At 39.9% G+C, this 15611-nt stretch overlaps 1 protein-coding gene across 8 annotated transcripts in view; it reads right to left on the bottom strand.

Annotated features, from left to right (window-relative positions):
* The window catches only part of FRY (FRY microtubule binding protein), a 430430-nt gene that overhangs the window by 23651 nt on the left and 391168 nt on the right, over positions 1-15611 (bottom strand). For 5 of the 8 annotated variants that reach the window (XM_033103879.1, XM_033103871.1, XM_033103872.1 and 2 more), the window contains 4 exons: positions 11503-11652; positions 9795-9893; positions 7953-8036; positions 510-527 (listed from right to left, as the gene is read on the bottom strand). In XM_033103879.1, coding sequence (XP_032959770.1) covers positions 510-527; positions 7953-8036; positions 9795-9893; positions 11503-11652 — 351 coding nt within the window. The remainder of the gene's footprint in view (positions 1-509; positions 528-7952; positions 8037-9794; positions 9894-11502; positions 11653-15611) is intronic. The other 3 variants (XM_033103873.1, XM_033103874.1, XM_033103877.1) reach the window with 1 other exon arrangement.

Below are 15611 nucleotides of genomic sequence, written 5' to 3'. Positions count from 1 at the left end.
TTCTACTTAGATTTATCTGAACTCTCAATGCTGGTAACCAGCTGAAGTTTACACTCACTAGTTAACCAAAAGTAGATCTTTGGTTGTTTCAGTAAAATGATCATTTAGACTTTTTGTTATTAGAAACTTTCAAAATCTGGTATACAAGATAACTGCCAGAGACTTGCAGATAAATAAAAAGTATTATTTAAAAAAAATAATGTTACCTTCACGATTTAGGGTGAAACCTAGCTATGAAAACTGTGACTTTCCTGCGTGTCAGATAATGGTAGTTATTACTTGAAATACTCCACTGATACTATGAGACCTCACAGCAATGTAGGTTTCCACTTTGGGACGAAAGCAGCCCAGAATGCTACTAACAAATGGCATGTCTCAGGCTACATATGAACTAAAATGAAAGGAAAAAGGGGACACATGCTAAGAGATGCAATAGTAACCGTAAAAATGGGACTTGTTATGGGTCCACGCCTCCAATGGACAGAGAGTATGAAAGAAAGTTAACTTACTGCCAGAGATTCCATTTGCTACACAGCAAGCATGGCACAGGAAACAGGAAAGGAAAGAGAGCACAGGGTCAGTGTCTGCGTGCAACGGGAAGCACGGCCCTGTTCCGCGAGCAGGCCATCAGCAGGGTTAGCATTGCTCGCCCAAACTCGATCAATGCTTGCGGATGTGGTGCCCACTCGGCATGCACCGCGGCCCAGTTAGAAACAAGCTCTAGTGGGAAACGTGTCGAAAACCAGCACTTGTAATCCTTTAGATTCTCTGCTTCCTTGGTTTACATTTTGTCCGTCTTGGACACCAGAAATCAAAACTTTTATTGCTTGAAGATTTTAGTGTTTAAATGTGAATAATATGTGAACCTAGAACTGTGAGCCCAACTGAGTTGTGTGCGAGTGACTATAACCCCAAACAAAATACACTGTTGCTAAATGTTAGTTAAGGCAGAGTCTTTTCTCTGCTTTGCTGCATATCTGCTAAACTATGACTATCCAATCAACAGAGAATATCATGAACAGTCTTAGTGGCGTTTTCCTCAGTCAGACTGCCTTCCGCCTGGAGGGTATTTTACAGTACTGCTAGATATTGTTATTTCAAAGGACTAAACATTGTATATTCCCAAACAAGTGTGAGATATGCCAAGTAATTTTCTTGCATTTTTTTAAATATATTTTTCCCAGTAGGCCATTTTTAAAAGTAATATAGAATTGATGGTTAGTCTACAGTAATGTAAATTTTAACTGGGCCGTGTTCAACTATGGCTACCATTTTTTGGTGTCTCCGTATCATAATCATAGGATTTGATTTAAGGAAAAGTTTGGGTATGTGAAAGAGATAACCATAACCTGGCACAATATTTTAAAAAATCAACTTGGCCATTCTTAATTATGGGTAAATACATCTGGCTCTGGGTTTTCAAAATATTTGAGGACCTATCTAACTCAGGTTCTAATTCTTGACAACAAAACCACCCTCTCAAAGCTTTTTCCAAAAAATTCTCTGGGTTATCAGTTTAATGTATTGCACTTAATGTACAGTGCATAAAAAAATTAAATCGTCAAATTATTTAGTAGTATCTTCAAACAAAAAGCACCACCACTGCCAACCCCAATACCATGCCTCTGTCTTCCAAGGGGGTACGCTTGCCACCTGTTTCTAATCTCACAGGGGTTTGGCATATTGACTATTATATTTATTGAGTATTTTTTTGGGCCCTGGCCATGCATATCTTTCAAACTTTGAAAGATAAATGCCTTTAATCCTGTGATATGGATTACACAACCTGAGGTATTTACTATTTTTTAAGAATACTTTCTGCCTAGAAATTTTTATAACCAAACCTTATGTGCTGATAATACAGTGTCACGCCAGGAAGGAGTGCAGGGTCAGAGTCTTAAGTCTCTATGTATAGAATTTCTACTGTGAAGACTTTTTAGAAAATGTCAAATTTAATCGAAATGTTTAGTATCTTTAGCACATAACTGCTTCTACCATGGAATTTACTTTTCAGAAGTGTGGAATAAAGCAAGGGCTAAGTAAATTACATGGTCTTGTATGAAGAAAACAGCTATCTTTTTACTATATTCCAAAACAAGGTTGTAATGCAAGAAGGTCATCATATCAGTTAAAGCAAAATCTCTGTTCAATAAAGGCGAATAAGGCTTTTTGACTCCAGCGTGGTGCTAAGGAATTTCATCGTCAATGAATTCCTCCCACTCAGTTCCCAGGGCACAAAATTGTGTTTCTTGGGAGATGGCCAACTTGACGCACACCAGTTCTCAGTGTCCTTAAACTCTCCTTTTTAGGTAGGCGAGTCAAAGCTGCCTTGATATTTATTATCTCAATCCTTTCCTAGGCCAGAGGCTGGGACCTAGTTTGCATTTAGAGCTCCAAAAAGATAATGAAAAATGCCTTTTTAGGAGGCCATTTTATGGAAAATGTTAAAACTGTTTTTCCTCCTCTGTGCTAATGTTTTCCTGTACCCGGTTTTAAAAAAATAATCTCTTTAGAAGTCTTTATTATAAATGTATTTATGTTTTGGTGACTTAAGGTTCTTTTGAAATTGTGTGAAAATGTCACTGCTTTATTTGGTCACAAGGATTTTCCAGCTCTGTTCCTGCTCTCCTGATATAGCTTGTTCTATAAATTGGATTTAGAGTTATGTTTTCTCAAAATGAGAAAGAAAGGTCAAGAAACCAAGATGTTAAGAATTAGACAGGGTAGCTTAAAAGCCCAGAATAACCTAATTTTTATTCATTAACAATAGTTTAGACATTCTTGTTTCTGTGGATTCTTCTCTGAAATGAGTTCCATGCTTATGACTTAGCCAGTCAGGTAAAAATCTGAGACATTTTCGATATGACAGAAGATAAGCCACAGTGTACTATGTTAACTATTATTTTCATCATATTAGCTATTATTTTCTTATTTCATTGTTGAAATTCACTGGTTGAAACAAAATAGGATAAAATTGAGCTAATCTAGCCAACTGTTGAAGTTTTTCCACTCAATACATAGATTCATCTAATCACCCAAGCAGGTAGGAACAGTACGTACTCACCTGTTGCTAATATCATGTGGGTCTGGCACATGGATGACCATTGCATTATGTTTGTTGAGTAGATTTTTGGACCTTTGCCATGAATATCTTTCAAAGCTTTGAAAGATAAATACCTTTAAGCCTATGGTATAGCAATATTGGAAAGAGGATTACTTTGAAAGGAAAGAGTGATTGACTATACCCAAAGGATTATGTGTAATGGATTACAGTTGAATTGGAGAAATGTCTTGTTTAATCTGTATAAGAACAGAGGTCACAGGCTTCTCAGTAATGGATTGATTATGCAGGGAAAGGAAATATGTAACTGAGAGCATTTGTGTCCAAGACCTTTATAATTGGAATGGTGATTTGAATATAAGATGAAGTATATTAGGGCTAAATGTCAATTATTGTGCTTGAGTCCAAAAAGTCACATGTTGAAGTACTGCTCAGAAATATCTGTTGAGTCATGAGTGTGTCAACGAGACTCACATCTAACAAATGAAGTAGAAACACCTCCAGTGTTCCCAAGGCCAGCTCTGCAGAACTGGAAGGTGAGCTGCATTATCTAGTTGCAGAACTGAGTTCTTCACCCTGACCAACATTTCTGTTAACTTAAACTACCTGCCTAGTGATAGCCACTCTAGAAGGAATTCCATAGGAGATGAAGAGGTCAACCGAAACCCAAATCCTTAAATAGACGTACTGGTTTTAGCTCGTGAAGAGATCTAGCTCTCCTCTTGATATGCCCGGGCTGAGAAAACACTGGTAAAGCAGTGTCTACAAATGAGTATGACTGCTCTCTTGAGACACATGCCAATCATGTGCCTGTTTAATGTTCTATTTAGTGTATGTCATGCCTTTCTAGGAGAATTGGTATTATAATCACCAAGAAGCCTAAGTCATTTACTAATCATGCCTGTCTTAAAAAAAACCACCTTCCCTCAAAAATACCTCCCAGCGCAGGTCCAAGATGGTGGCATAAGAGGCTGAGCTCACTCCCTTCCCATGAACACACCAATATTTAGAGCAGTTACTCCTGAGAGACAACAGAGGATGAACTGAACACCTTCTGCACAGCAAACGAGAGAAAACGTGACAGCACAGAGAAGGTTGGGGATCTGCGAGAGCTCTCCTGGAGCTGATGGACTCTCTAGGACCAGAGGAACTGGTGAGCACCATTGCTTACATTCCTCTGGACAAGATGGACCCAAAGAGGCCCACACTGAGACATATTGTAATTAAAATGGCAAAAGTTAAAGACAAAGAAACAATCTTGAAGGCAGCAAGAGGAAAACAATGAGTTATATACAAAGGAGACCCCACAGGCTATCAGCTGAGTTCTCAGCAGCAACTTTATAGGCAGGAAGGGAGAGGTGGACATCTTTACAGTGCTAAAAAAAGGAAACTACAACTGAGAATAATTTACCCAAAAGGTTGTCATTCAGAATTGAAAGAGAGAGAAAGAGTTTATGAGACAGCAAAAAGTAAAGGAGTTCATCATCACCATTAAATCATCTTTACAAGAAATGTTAAAGGGTCTTTTTTATGTAGAAAAGGGAAGGCCATAACCAGAGATAAGAAAATACAGAAAAGAGAAAAATCTCACTGATAAAGGCAAATGTGTAATAAACACAGTGAATCAATCACTTAAAAACGAATACGAAGGTGAAAAGGCAAGAGTAGCAAAATTAACTGTCACTACAGTAGTCAGGGATACAGAAAACAAAAAGATGTAAAACATGATGTAAAAAACAAGCATGGGTGAGCGAGTAAAAACAGTACTTTTAGAACGGGTTTGAACTTAAACACTTATCAGCTTAAAATAGACTGCTTTAGCTATAGATGCATATATAAGAACCTCATGGTAGCCACAAACAAAAAACACACACGACAAATAAACAGAAAGAAACCCAAAGAAATCCAGCAATTCAAAAGGAAAGAGATCAAGAGAAGAAGAAAGGAACAAAGAAGAACAGCAAAAACAACCCCAAATAATTAACAAAATGGAAATTCACATATTATCAATAATTACTTTAAAGGTAAATGGACTAAACACTCCAATCAAAAGATAGTGTGGCTGAATGGATTGAAAAACTACACCCATCTATATGATGCCTACAAAGGGACTCACTGTCTATGAAACACATACAGACTGAAAGTGAAGGGATGGAAAAAGATATCCCATGCATATAGAAATGAATAGAAAGCTGGGGTAGCAATGCTTGTATCAGACTAAATAGACTTTAAAACAAATAATGTAAAATGAGACAAAGGAGGACATTACATAATGATAAAGTGATCAATTCAAGAGGAGGATATAATAATTGCATATATTTATGCCCCCAACATAGGAGCACCTAGGTATATAAAGCAAATACTATGGGAAATAAAGGCAGAAATTCACAGTAATACAGTAATAGTTGGGAGACTTTAATACCACAATTACCCCTCCCAAGAGGCTCTAGAACCAACATACCTGGTGGTTGGCTTCAGACGAAACCAGAGCACGACATAACCAACTTCACAAACAAAATACCAAAGGGCACACTCAGCTAGCACCAGAGCCCTATTAAAATAACTCCCACTCAGTGGGGTCAACCTCTGCAAAATTGGAGGTATCACACTACCTGATATCAAACTATACTGCCAAGCTATAGTAATGAAAACGGCATGGTACTGGCATAAAAACAGACATGTAGATCAATGGAACAGAGTAGAAAGCCCAGAAATAAACCTATACCTATTTGGTCAATTAATCTATGACAAAGGAGGCAAGAACATACAGTGGGGTAAAGACAGTCTATTCAATAAATGGTGTTGGGAAAACTGGACAGATCCATGCAAAAGAATGAAATTGGATCACTTTCTTACACCTTATACAAGAATAAACCCAAAATGGATTAAAGACTTAAATGTAAGACCCCCCCAAACCACAAACTCCTAGAAGGAAACAAAGGCAGTAAACTCTCTGACACTGCTCTTAGTAATATTCTTTTTGATATGTCTCCTCAGGCAAGGGAAACAAAGGAAAATTAAGCAAATGGGACTATATCAAAATAATAAGTTTTCACACAGCAAAAGAAACCATCAACAAAATAGAAAGACAACCTATTGAGTGGGAAAAGATATTCGCGAATGATACATCGATAGGGGTTAATACCCAAAATACCGGGGGTGCCAAAAAAAATGTATACAAGTGGACACTTTGGTCAGCGTTGCTCAAGCAGTAGTTTGCCATAATCAGAAGTGTCTGGATGCTGATAGTAACCACTTTGAGCACCTTTTGTAATTGCAGAAGTCAAACATGACTTGTATTCATCTTTTTTTTTAATTCGGGTGACAATTGTTAGTAAAATTACATAGATTTCAGATGTACAATTCTGTATTACATCATCTATAAATCCCATTGTGTATTCACCACCCAGAGTCAGTTCTCCTTCCATCACCATATATTTGATCATATTCATCTTCTGTTAATAGTATATATTGAGCATGAAAATTTTAATAGTTTTTCTTTCTTAAAATGTGTATACTTTTTTGGCACCCTCTGTATATAAGTAACTCATACAACTTAATACCAAAAAGACAAACAATGTGATTAAAAAATGGGGAGAGGACCTGAATAGACATTTCTCCAAAGAGGACATACAGATGTCCAATAGATATATGGAAAGATGATCAATATCACTAATCGTCAGAGAAATGCTAATTAAAACCACAATGAGATATCATCTCACACCAGTCAGAATGGCTCTCATGAATAAATCAACAAACAACAAGTGTTGGCGAGGGTGCAATGAAAAGGGAACCCTCGTGCACTATTGGTGAGATTGTAAATTGGTGCAGCCACTATGGAAAACAGTATGGAGATTCCTCAAAAAATTAAAAATAGAACTACCTTGTGACCCAGCAATCTCACTTCTGGGTATTGATCCAAAGAAATCCAAAACAGTAATTTGAAAAGATATATGCACCCCTATGTTTACTGCAGCGCTATTCACAATAGCCAAGATATGGAAGCAACCTCAGTGCCCATCAATAGATGATTGGATAAAGAAGAGGTGGTACATATATACAATGGAATATTAGTTGGCCATAAAAAAGAATAAAATCTTGCCATCTGCAACAACATGGATGGACATAGAGGGTACTATGCTGAGTGAAATAAGTCAGACAGAGAAAGACAAATACCATATGACCTTACTTATATGTGGAATCCAAAAAACTAAATAAACTTACAAACAAAACAGTAACAAACTCATAGATACATGGAACAAACTGATGGCCGCCACATGGGAAGGGGGCTGGACGGATGGGTGAAAAAGGGGAAGGGATTAAGAAGTACAAATTGGCAGTTACAAAATAGTCATGAGGATGTAAAGTACAGCACAGGGAATATAGTGAATAATATTTTAATAAATGTATAGTGCCAGGTGGGTACTAGTCTTGTTGGAAGGATTGTCTTGTGAGTTATATAAATGTTTAATCATTATGCTGTACACCTGAAACTAAAATCATTGACTTTTAACAGTAATTGAAAAATAAGAGTGATTACCAAAAGGTCAACAGAGACTCTTCATTGAAGGAACTAAGGGATTTAGTGAAGAACTAATGAAATTTGGTTTTATATTCTAAATGAAGAATAGATTTATTAGGAAGTGATTAGTATAATTAGACAATGTCCATCAAAAAGGTTATTTTTGTACCTCTACTTTTCTAAAAAGAAGACCTCCCCCCACCCCAAATCGCTCAACACACAGTCATGCATGTCTGGAACGTCATTCTGTTTTACCCTATTGGTTTACATGGATGCTTCCTTCCTCCGCTCCCTTCTCAAGTCTCATGATGAAAACCAGCACACAATGTCAGAGCACAGGAAAGATAAATTCTAACAGGCTTTTGTTACCTTTTCTTCTGAGTCCCCTGGTTGACAGGTAATTACTCCATCTCTTGATCCTCCAGCAAATGTTGCCTTACAATTTGCGAGCCACTGTTGTCAGAAAAAGACACGGATATAGGTCAATTCAGTGACGTCCCGAGAACATTTTATCATCAATTCTGTCAGAGAAAATTAAGTTTCTAATCACAGTAAAATAAAACAAGAAGCTGCACTGGCTTCTTGAAAAATCATTCTCTTTGGTTAAAGATGAACTATTTGAAATTAAAATATGTTTACATGGGTTCAGGGATGTTCATTTAAAAACATAATTTCAACATTGTGATACATCACCCTGAAGAATGATTTTACCAGACCATTCCTAATTTATGTATAAATTAAACCAAGTTCATATATGTTAGAAACCTTTCATATGATTGAAACTGGGTGATAGGCCAAACACTTCCTCACAGGCTGTGATTCTGGACAGTGTAACCTGACTCATGCAACACCTACCTCTGTGTCATGTGGAGATGGCTTCTGAGGGGGCAAGTCTACTTCAGTGTCAGAAAGGCTATTATCGTAGCTCTTTAGAGATCCTGCCAGGCTTAAGTATCTGGATAGTAACTAATCCAGATGTGAAAAGGGCCCTTTGGGCAAGAAACAATAAGCACAGAAGAACTGAAATTCACACCTGATGAGGAAGACTGGTTCATTCACCACCCAGAATGAAAGGATTACTTTTATTAATTCATGACTGAGAAGCTGGAAAACAATGGCAGGTTAAAGAGCTACGGAGTAGAAAACAATGGGAATTATTATAGAACTCTTGCCCTTGGGACAGGTCATGAGAAGATCAATAACAACAGCAAGACCCAGTACGGTTACTATGAATGTCTTCTATGTCTGAGGCACTGTGCCAGGCAGTTTCCATATATCATTTCTATTTAAAGGCCATATTGTGTGGTGGTTTCAATACCGTTCTGCTCCCTCCTAGCTAATGAGGACAATGATAGCAACTTCCAGGGGAGTTGTGACCGTCAAATGGTTTAATGTAAGAGATTTCACTCTAATCAGGTTGTTGGACAGGCAAAAAGAATTTAGGAAATGACAGCTGTTATGACTATTTATAATTGTTATGTTACAAAAATTCTGCAAGTTAATTATCACTGTCTTAGAGATGATCAATCTGAGATGAGAGGAGGTAAGTACCTTATCCAAAGTCACTAACCCTTATTATGTAGCTGAACTGTGGTTTAAACCAGAGTCCATCGGACTTCAAAATCCATGCCCTTTCTATAGTGCCTGGCATATTATAGGAAGTGTGTCATAGATATTACACAGTTATTTGTCCTAAATCAGGGGTTTTTGGCTCATAACATTTCTCAATGTAGATCTAGAAGAAAAGAGTAAAGAGCAGGAGCTGAGGCCAAGAGAAGAGGGACAGGCAGAAACAGCTCCTCAGAGTGGTTAAAAGGAGAACAGAGATGAGATCCATCTTAGCTCACCATGGGTGAAGCTAACAATGGAAGGAAGTAATTAACAATTTTAAATCTCCAGGAAAAGAAAAGTTACAGCACTGCTAAAGGGACATCAAGCAGACATCCACCTTTCCCAATTTTTTGGTTGGCAAGTTATGGGGCTAAATATGAAAGCTAAAAACTTTCTCCTTTGTGGATGTCATTTTCATATAATCCACACCAGGGACAGCTCTACCCTGATTAAGCCGGGCATGTAATCCCTAACAGGAATAGGTGATGTCTGTCTTCTCCTAGAAACGCCTCTCTTAGGATAGTGACAACCCTCCTGAGGGGTCCCAGTGATGGGTCACTTGGGTTTAACTGAATGTGGACACAGAAACACAAAGCTTACTGAGAGAGTAGCCTCTTTTCTGTTGTTGTAGGTATCCAGATATTCTTGCAGTTCTAAAACACTGAACTTGAGCTTGTCCAGAAGTCCACAAGAAAGGAGCTAAAGACAGGAAAATAATTTGTGTTAGAACAACTAGAGAGACACCAGACAAGGCATAGCTACACAGATAGAAAACAGAAGCATCCTAAAGAGTGAGGTAAAATGGGGGGCAGTGGTATCCATTTTCACAAGCTGTGCAATTGTATTTTTTTTCCACTATCAACTGCAATTGTATGCTAGCTTGCCAACCCAAATCTCCTATGGAAATGTCTGTTTTGCCCATATCTGTGTAGACAGACAAATCTTAACAAGTACTACACAGCTCACATAAAGATATGCACAAACACTAGTATCTTCATCCAGTAATACTCCTAGTAGTGTGAAGACAGACCTCCAAAGAGACTGTCAAACTGATTTTGTACTTAATCTGTACTTTAAGTCATTTAAGATAGAATGATTTTACAGGCTGTACGAGGTCTGACAATTAAGTTTGCAAACTCATCCTAGAAAATGTGCTACGTGCCTTATTGCTGAATATCACTATGGTCACCTTCGAAGTACTCCCCTTGAGAAGCTATGCACTGATGCCAGTGCCTAGTCCACCCTTCAAAGCAATTTTGGAACTCTTTTTCTGGAATGGCCATCAGAGCTGTCGTTGTATTACCCTTGATGGCCTGAATGTCATCAAAATTTCTTTATCTTTGGGTAAAGAAAGACGTCATTGGGGGCCAGATCAGGTGAGTAGGGAGGGTGTTCCAATACAGTTATTTGTTAACTGGCTACAAACTCCCTCACAGACAGTGCCATGTGATCTGGTGGATTGTTACAATGCAAGAGCCATGAACTGTTGGCGAAAAGTTCAGGTCGTTTTCATCTTTTTCACACAGCCTTTTCAGCACTTCCAAATAGTAAACTTGGTTAACTGTTTGTCCAGTTGGTACAAATTCATAATGAATAATTCTTCTGACATCAAAAAGGTTAGCAACATCGGTGCAACAAGTTTGCGAACTTAATTGCCGGACATCTATACCTTGCTGCCAGACAGCCAATCACCAATCAAAGTTCTTGGAAAGACTGACTCTTCAGAGACTTAAAATCAAAGCACATCACCATTGGTTGCAAATCTCAGCAGTCACTGGGCATGTGAGACAGTTGTGTGATCCACAGGGGACCTAACGGTCGGTAACACACCCCTGCCCTCAGAGGGCTCGCCAGTCTTGCAGGGTTCGAGTTATGTTCATAAAGTCACGACTCAGTAGTTAGCCAGAGGCTGTTTAATTACCCTTTAATCTCATAGTTGGCAGTCAGTGTCTCCCTGAGACTTGGGGGTATGGAGTATGAGGACATGTTGTCTCTGGAGGCCCACCTGGCTGGCAGCCTGGCATCGTGGGCACTGGCTAGGTCAGTCCTGGAGAGTGGCTCACCATACAGCCGTCAGTCATCGGAGAGGGGTGGCTTTCCCCTGATTCTCTGAGACCACTCGCCTTGGCCTGGGCCGGTACCATGGACGGTACCAGCCTTACTGCGCCCACTGGGCCTTTGGGGGTCGCATCCCAACCCAGCGCTGCTCACGAACGTGAGTGCTTTTCAAACAAACCACAACACGCGCTTCCCGGGGTCCACCCCGCAGCCGGGCAGGCGTGGGCCCACCGCAGCCTGGGACACTCACGGTCTCAGCGTCCACAAACAGGGTGGGGCACTCAGAGCAGGACGTGAGCATCTGCGAGGAGCTGACGAACTTGGAGCCGATCCCCCGCAGGTTGTCTCCAAGGTAACTGGCCGCATCACAGGTCAGGAAGCAGAACCTTTTCTGAATATTCTGAAAGGCAAAATAATTCCCGTTTGTAAAGGCCGAGCTTTAACGTAGAGACTAGAAAAAACGATTTTTAAAATCTTTATAAAAACACCGAATGAGCATAGGTCTTCAGTGTGTGTGTGTGTGTGTGTGTGTGTGTGTGTGTGTGAAGTGAGGGAGGGATGCGAGTAGAGTGAATATTTGCTTGAAATAGTCACGCAGTGCGCAGTTTCTTCCTAGACTATCATTTCCCAACGTGTGGGTGCTCATATAATCATTTAAATAAATGCGGCTTTTCTCTTTGCTGACGGGCAGTGTTGATCAGCAACTGAGTCCTCCCAGCGCGTCTGTCACATCAGTGAGAAGTTAAAAGGTTACTTCAATGGGAGTGAGACAAAGAAGGTCCCGAGATGGAACTCCTTTCTGTGCCCAAGGGCACAGTTCCCCGAGACAAAGCATTGAAATGTGCCATTTGAGCTTTTGAAGAATGAAAGAGTAAATGCCACATGGGACCTAGAATATCTCCCCAGAGAGCACATCTGATCCAGTGTCTAACTGTCCTAATGCTTTTATACGTCAACCCATTAATCCTCACAAGCAGGTGATGAACCGGGGCTAAGAGCGGTTCAGTGACTCCCTTGGCGTCATACAACTAGTAAGTGACAGCGTAAGGATGAGCCTGGCTCCACAGTTCACATTCCTCCTGAAACCTGTAATGTTGCCTGAAAGTTCCTGTGTCGGCCTGAGGAAAACCCAAACAAACTCAGGTGGAGTCTGGGTCATTGTGCCCGGGTCAGTGCCCAAATGAATACATTTTTAGCCCCCAAATACCCAACACAGATCCTTAACCAAAATAATAAAATACTCAATCAGAAAATGGTTCCAGCCCTGACGCTGGCCTTCCCCAAGGAGATGTCCTGGCTGTTCAGTTCTAGAATCTCATCCATGAGAAATCCACCCTGCCGTGTGGTGGGGAAATTAGCATGCCCCCAAACTGCAGCAGGTTCTTTGTCAGTTATGCTAGAAAAAAGCCAATGACATTGCACAGTATTTATTTTTTATATGTGAGAATCTTGGTATAATGTATAACATACGTCTCTATGGTGTTATGTTAGTTTTACATGTGAACAAACAAAACCCCCCAAACTCGGACAGAATATTAGAGCTGAAAGGAACGGGAAATGCCATGTCTAGTGTCACACTGTCGAGTGGCAGAGCTGGGAGTGGGATTAGGTCCCCCAAATAGTTTGGGGTTCTTTCTAATCTTACCTACAGATAAGGTGAGGTCTGGGTTTATTTTTTATTCTACTGAGAAGCTTAGATCTGGCAGAGACATTACAGCCACATAGGCAGGTGATATTTAAGGGACAGGAACTCAGTTTTGTCCTCCCCGACTTCCATATGAACACATCCTGTAACTTGGTGGCTTTGTGCGATACAGTGATGGTATTCTAACAGGAGCATCAGGAAGGAAATACAGTGAGTGAGACACTCCGAAAGATGTCCATTCTGGGCCATTAGAAACCATTTCTTTGTTTTTAAATCCAAACTATTTTTGCAATTACCTCCTCTCTCCCCTTTCCAAAATCCACCCAGATACAGGGGACTGTGGTATTCAGACTCACAGGAAAAGGTTGGAAAATAGTAAACAGACATGGTGAGGACGTGGCAAGAGACTAATAGACTACATGTCTGAAATGTATTTCGTTTCCAGCGTGTTTTATTAATGCCTACTTTGTCACTATTATTGCTCTCAATCACATGGCATCTGAGAAAGTTCTTAAGGCTAAATGTAATATTAAAAACCCAAACAGGAAGCACACATTCGTATTATTATTGCAGACACGCTCCACAGGGATTGGTCTAATACACTGATGGGAAAAAAAAAAAAAATCCAAACCCAAATGTGTCCTCTAGGGCCCAGCCCCACCTCCCAGGTCATGTTACTACCAATGGCACTGAATCAGATGCTGTATATTTAAAATTTCCATGAACAAAAAAAGGTTTCTGTTCATTCTTCCTACATTTACTGAGCACCTATTTTGTGTTAGCAGGGGTGCCAACTGCCAGGGAGTCAAGGTATGACACTGGTACCTGCCCTCTCCAGGGTAGACAGACACCGAAACAAGTAATTCTAACTGTGACAAGTATAACAGATGCAACTGCAGTGTGCTGGGGACCCCAGGGGATGGGGAAAGGAGAGAGGAGTAAAGGAAGGCTTCACTTGCTGGAGTGGTGCCCTATATTGGACTTGAATGTAATTGGGAGGACAGTCGAGGGACAAGAGGAGACGACCCCTCTCCACAGAGGGAAAAGTATTGCTCAGGACTACAAAATTGAGCCTGAATAGTCTAGTAACTACAGTAAGAAAAAGTTACCACGACAGCCAAACTTAAATATGGACTATTAACCATTATTTAAAATAGACTTTAGAACATTCTAAATAAGACATTGCTCTTGAATCCTTAACAATGAAATTGACCTCAAATGGTAGCTTTCTGGTAGTTTGTTCTTAAATTTCAATCTGGTTTAATGTTAGAGTGTTTCTAACGTTAATTTTTTATCTTTCAGCAGCCAATCGTTTTCTGTCTTCAGCCTGAGAGCCCCTCCGGCCCCCAGCTAATCCCAGACACAACCTTAGTTCGTCCACTCAGCCTTCTACTAGGTTTCTCTAAAAGTAAATTGCAAAACTTGAGAGAGAGCAGCACCAATAACACTCAGGGAGAATCCAGGCTCTTACTCCTGTTGGTCTGTAATTCCCCGACATGGGTCAGAAGAAGGGCCTCGAGGTGGAAAAAGAGAGTTTACTTTTCTATTAACTAAATGAATGCTCCCTGAATTTGAAATTATTTAAGGCAGATGATCCCAGTGTTTTCACTTTTTATATAATTCCTTATTTTCTTGCCTTTCCCGTCTGCCATGGCTCTTCCTGAAGGTGGCTAGAGGGCCACTCTCAATCCAACCAAGTCGTTGTCCCTCTATCATGATATACTTAACAGAACTCCACCTCTCAAGAAGTCCTACAGGATTCTAACTTGTCTGTCCATTTAGTCATCCACCATTCAAATCTATTCAAAGTTGGAACTACGTTGTTCTTTTCTATTTTTTCCCCTTGTATTATCAGTGGCAGCTCTGTTTTCTGCGTTATTAAAAGTAAAGTTTAGAAAAATGCTTTTCTGAAAATACTTAAAGAAAAGCATTTCATTGTAGGAAAATAGGAACTTGGAAGAAAGTAAAAAGAGAATAAAAGATACCCATAATCTAATGCCTGCGAGTAAATGACAATGAAACACTAGTGTATAATTGTCACTATTTTCTAGGCATTAGAAAGAAAAAGGAGCAGTGTTCTACATATTCTTTTTAAAACTAATTTTCTCTTAAACTATAAGGTAACCATGTTTCCACGTCAGTAAATCTTCACTTATAACCTCATCCTCGGACCAAGTATTATTCCCAGCAGTGCCATTTTCAGTCAATATCTGCTTCAAACACAGCACACAGGGCCAGTTAACTCCCATGATGCTGAAGGTCTTTGAGTCTCTTCCTAACACGGCATGCTTCTCTCTTCTTTTGCTGCTTCCCGGCCATGCCAACATTTGATGAAATTTGGACGGTATAAGTTTAGAGCACGACATAGAAACCGACAGGAATTTGCACGACCAAAGACAGGCAAGTATACAAATCAACTTTTAACCAGCAACCGGAAATTCATCTCTCTAGTTCTGTAATTGTTACGTGTGCTTAGGGATAACGGGAAATCGGAAGGCGTCCACGCAGAGAACTGTGTGTACAACATGCCCCACCCAAGTGCCGGGCTGAGGGGCTGAAATCCAGCCTGCCATCTGCTGGCCATACCCGGTACTGCAACCCTCTGAGTGTGTGTGACGGGTGACATTGGTTTCCAGTTTGCAAGACCCTGTATGGACTAGCCAGACTGTGGTTCATGCAAAGGAAGCAAAAAAGAAAGAAAAAAGAAAGACTTT

The sequence above is a fragment of the Rhinolophus ferrumequinum genome, chromosome 4 (assembly GCF_004115265.2).
Source record: "Rhinolophus ferrumequinum isolate MPI-CBG mRhiFer1 chromosome 4, mRhiFer1_v1.p, whole genome shotgun sequence".
NCBI lineage: Eukaryota > Metazoa > Chordata > Mammalia > Chiroptera > Rhinolophidae > Rhinolophus > Rhinolophus ferrumequinum.
The sequence above is the reverse complement of the archived record's forward strand: the minus strand, read 5'-3'. Positions and strand labels throughout refer to the sequence as shown.